The 2,727-nt window shown below is 33.1% G+C and overlaps 1 protein-coding gene and 1 pseudogene across 1 annotated transcript in view; both read left to right on the top strand.

The window, feature by feature from the left end:
- Positions 1–2,727, top strand: part of STK31 (serine/threonine kinase 31) — a 77,108-nt gene that overhangs the window by 43,478 nt on the left and 30,903 nt on the right. The window contains exons 13-14 of the mRNA XM_011361721.1: positions 73–189; positions 1,189–1,308. Coding sequence (XP_011360023.1) covers positions 73–189; positions 1,189–1,308 — 237 coding nt within the window. The remainder of the gene's footprint in view (positions 1–72; positions 190–1,188; positions 1,309–2,727) is intronic.
- Positions 2,327–2,445, top strand: LOC111740906 (annotated as a pseudogene).

A 2,727-nucleotide genomic window follows, 5' to 3' on the forward strand; every position in this document is an offset into this window, starting at 1 on the left:
CCAGGTATAAGGACACAATACTAATTGAAACAATTAAATGAGATACTTCATGCTTTTATTTTTGCAAATGAGGCTTTTGACTTATCTGTGGAAGAATCACTGACTTTTGAAGATACAATTGGTAATATTGATGAAATCCTAGAGAAGTCTGAGTCAAGTGTCTGCAAAGAGCTGGAGATATCTCTGGTTGTGAGTATTGATATACTTTATTATTGCTTCCTTTGAAGCAGTATGGTTTCTGTTGCTAGTTAGAAAGTATCAAAGACTGGTTTTAGCTTTTGTCTCATAGGCCTATTTGAAATAGTAACACTGTCAAGTTCTAATCCAACAAAACAAATCTCAGACTTCCACAGGGTGGTATTTTCATTTTATTGGGATATTTTACATTAAAAATAATTTTAATTTTAGGAAAACTCAATCTGAGTGTATCAGTTTTCTTCATCATTCGATTCTTGAGTCTGTCACACCCAGTGACTGTAAGAAAAGACTCTTTAGAGTTTGAAAACTTGGAATAAAATCTAGGAGAGCTTTGGAAGTAGATATACAAGGTTGATTAGTAGCTCCCTTTCTCTATTATGTATATTCTCTATTGCTATGTCGAGTTAAAAAATTAGTGTGGCTCCTTAAAGGAGTATTTTGTAATGTTAATATTGGTCACTGGGACACTCTCTGTTTTTCAGGCTGCTTACCAAAGTCTCAGTGGTAATGTTCTTCATTTTACTTGTTTCTTTTGCCTTTTGTGTTTTTATTCAGATTGGCATTAAAAATATATATGCATTATTGTATTTCCCTATTGTCACATAGTTCTTATTTAGATGGTTTTGTCAGACTTTATTTTAGAAGCGGTGATTAATAGATGATTTCCAAAAGTAATTTAAGTGTTGAAGTTCTATATATTGTTTAGTTCTTACATTTAGCATATAGTATCCATGATTTCTTTTGATATTTCTCTACTCTAGACAGCTCTAGGAACAATAGTATAATGGGAGTAAAATTTCCCATATGAACATCTTTGACATCCATCTATCTTTTTTCTGTCTAGAAAAGTATTTGTGTTCAAGAAATATTTTGAAATGGACATAGAAATTTGTTAAAGGCATTATTTTGAAGTTTATCCATTGTTATTGAAGGTTTTAACTATTTTGGATACTCCTTTGTGTATAATTCTTTGTGTTTGGTTTCATTTAGGAGCAAGGTGATGCAGACAAGGAGATCATTTTAAATACATATAGTCAAGTACTACAAAAGATCCATTCAGAGGAAAGGCTTATTGCCACAGTACAATCTAAGTACAAGAACAGTATTGAGGTTGGATTATGCTTTATTTTATTTGTCTTATATATTGATGTTTTGTATTTTTTTAATACTTAAAATTTTCTCAAGTAATTTAATACCCATTGTGTAGGTAAATTATTTGTTATTGCCAGCAAAACACTGTGGCCATTTTTAGTTGGTATATAATTAAATTTATTCTGCTGCTGCCTCACTTCTCTCAGCCTTCATAGAATTGGAGAGAGTTAGGGCCTTGCTTTGGATTAGATTTTGGCTTAAGGGCATGTCATGGCTGATTTGATCTTCTATTCAAACCACTAAAACTTTCTCCATATTAGCAATAAGGTTGTTTTGATTTGTCATCATTCCTGTATTCAGTGGAGTAGCACTGTTAATTTCCTTTATTCTTTTGCTAACTTGGCTAACTGGCGCAAGAGTCCTAGCTTCCGGCCTATCTTGACTTTTGTTATGCCTTCTTCACTAAGCTTAATCATTTCTAGCTTTTAAGTAACAGATGTGTGACTTCTTTTCACTTGAACACTTAGAGTCTATTGTAGGGTTACTAATTGGTCTAATTTCAATATTTTTGTGTCTCAGGAATAGGGAGGCCTAAGGAGAAGAGGAGGGATGGGGGGAATGATTTATGGGTGGAGCAGTCAGAATGCACATTTATTGGTTAAGTTTACTGTCTTATATGGTTGTGGTTTGTGGCTCACCCAAAACAAGTACAATGGTAATATCAAAGATCACTCATCACAGATTACTGTCACAGATATAATAATGATAAAAGTTTAAAATATTGTGAGAATTACCAAACTGTGACACAGACATGGAGTGAGCAAATGCTGTGGAAAAATGGTACCTATAGACTTGCTCGACCCCAGGGTTGCCACAAACCAGTTAAAAAAGAATGTGCAATATTTGTGAAGAGCAATAAAGTGAAACAATAAAATGAGGTATGCCTGTATTTCTTTTTTGGATGGCGACTTGCATATATGTATGTATATATATTATGTGCATTACATTGTTTTGTAAGCTATTTCGAAAATATTTTCTTTACGGCCATGCCACCCTGAGTAAGCCCGATCTTGTCTGATTTTGGAAGCTAAGTAGGGTTGGGCCTGGTTAGTACTTGAATGGGAGACCTCCTAGGAAGACCAGATGCTGTAGGTGTAAAAAATAAAATAAAAAATAAGGAATTTAAGCTGACAAGGTCTTTGCAATCTGTGAGGTCAACCAAGGGTTGCCTTGCCTAAAAAAAAAAAAAAGGAAAAAAGAAAATATTTTCTACATTTAATGGTATGTTTCATTTTCCCATATGATTAGTCATTTTGAGCAACTAAAAAATCATTTCTTGTATAGATGTGCAACATTATTTAACTTTTCCTCTGCTAGACATTAAGATTACTTCCACTTTTTTTTTATCATCAGTAACATTGTACATAATTTTTGTAC

The sequence above is a fragment of the Pteropus vampyrus genome, unplaced genomic scaffold (genome assembly GCF_000151845.1).
Source record: "Pteropus vampyrus isolate Shadow unplaced genomic scaffold, Pvam_2.0 Scaffold69, whole genome shotgun sequence".
NCBI lineage: Eukaryota > Metazoa > Chordata > Mammalia > Chiroptera > Pteropodidae > Pteropus > Pteropus vampyrus.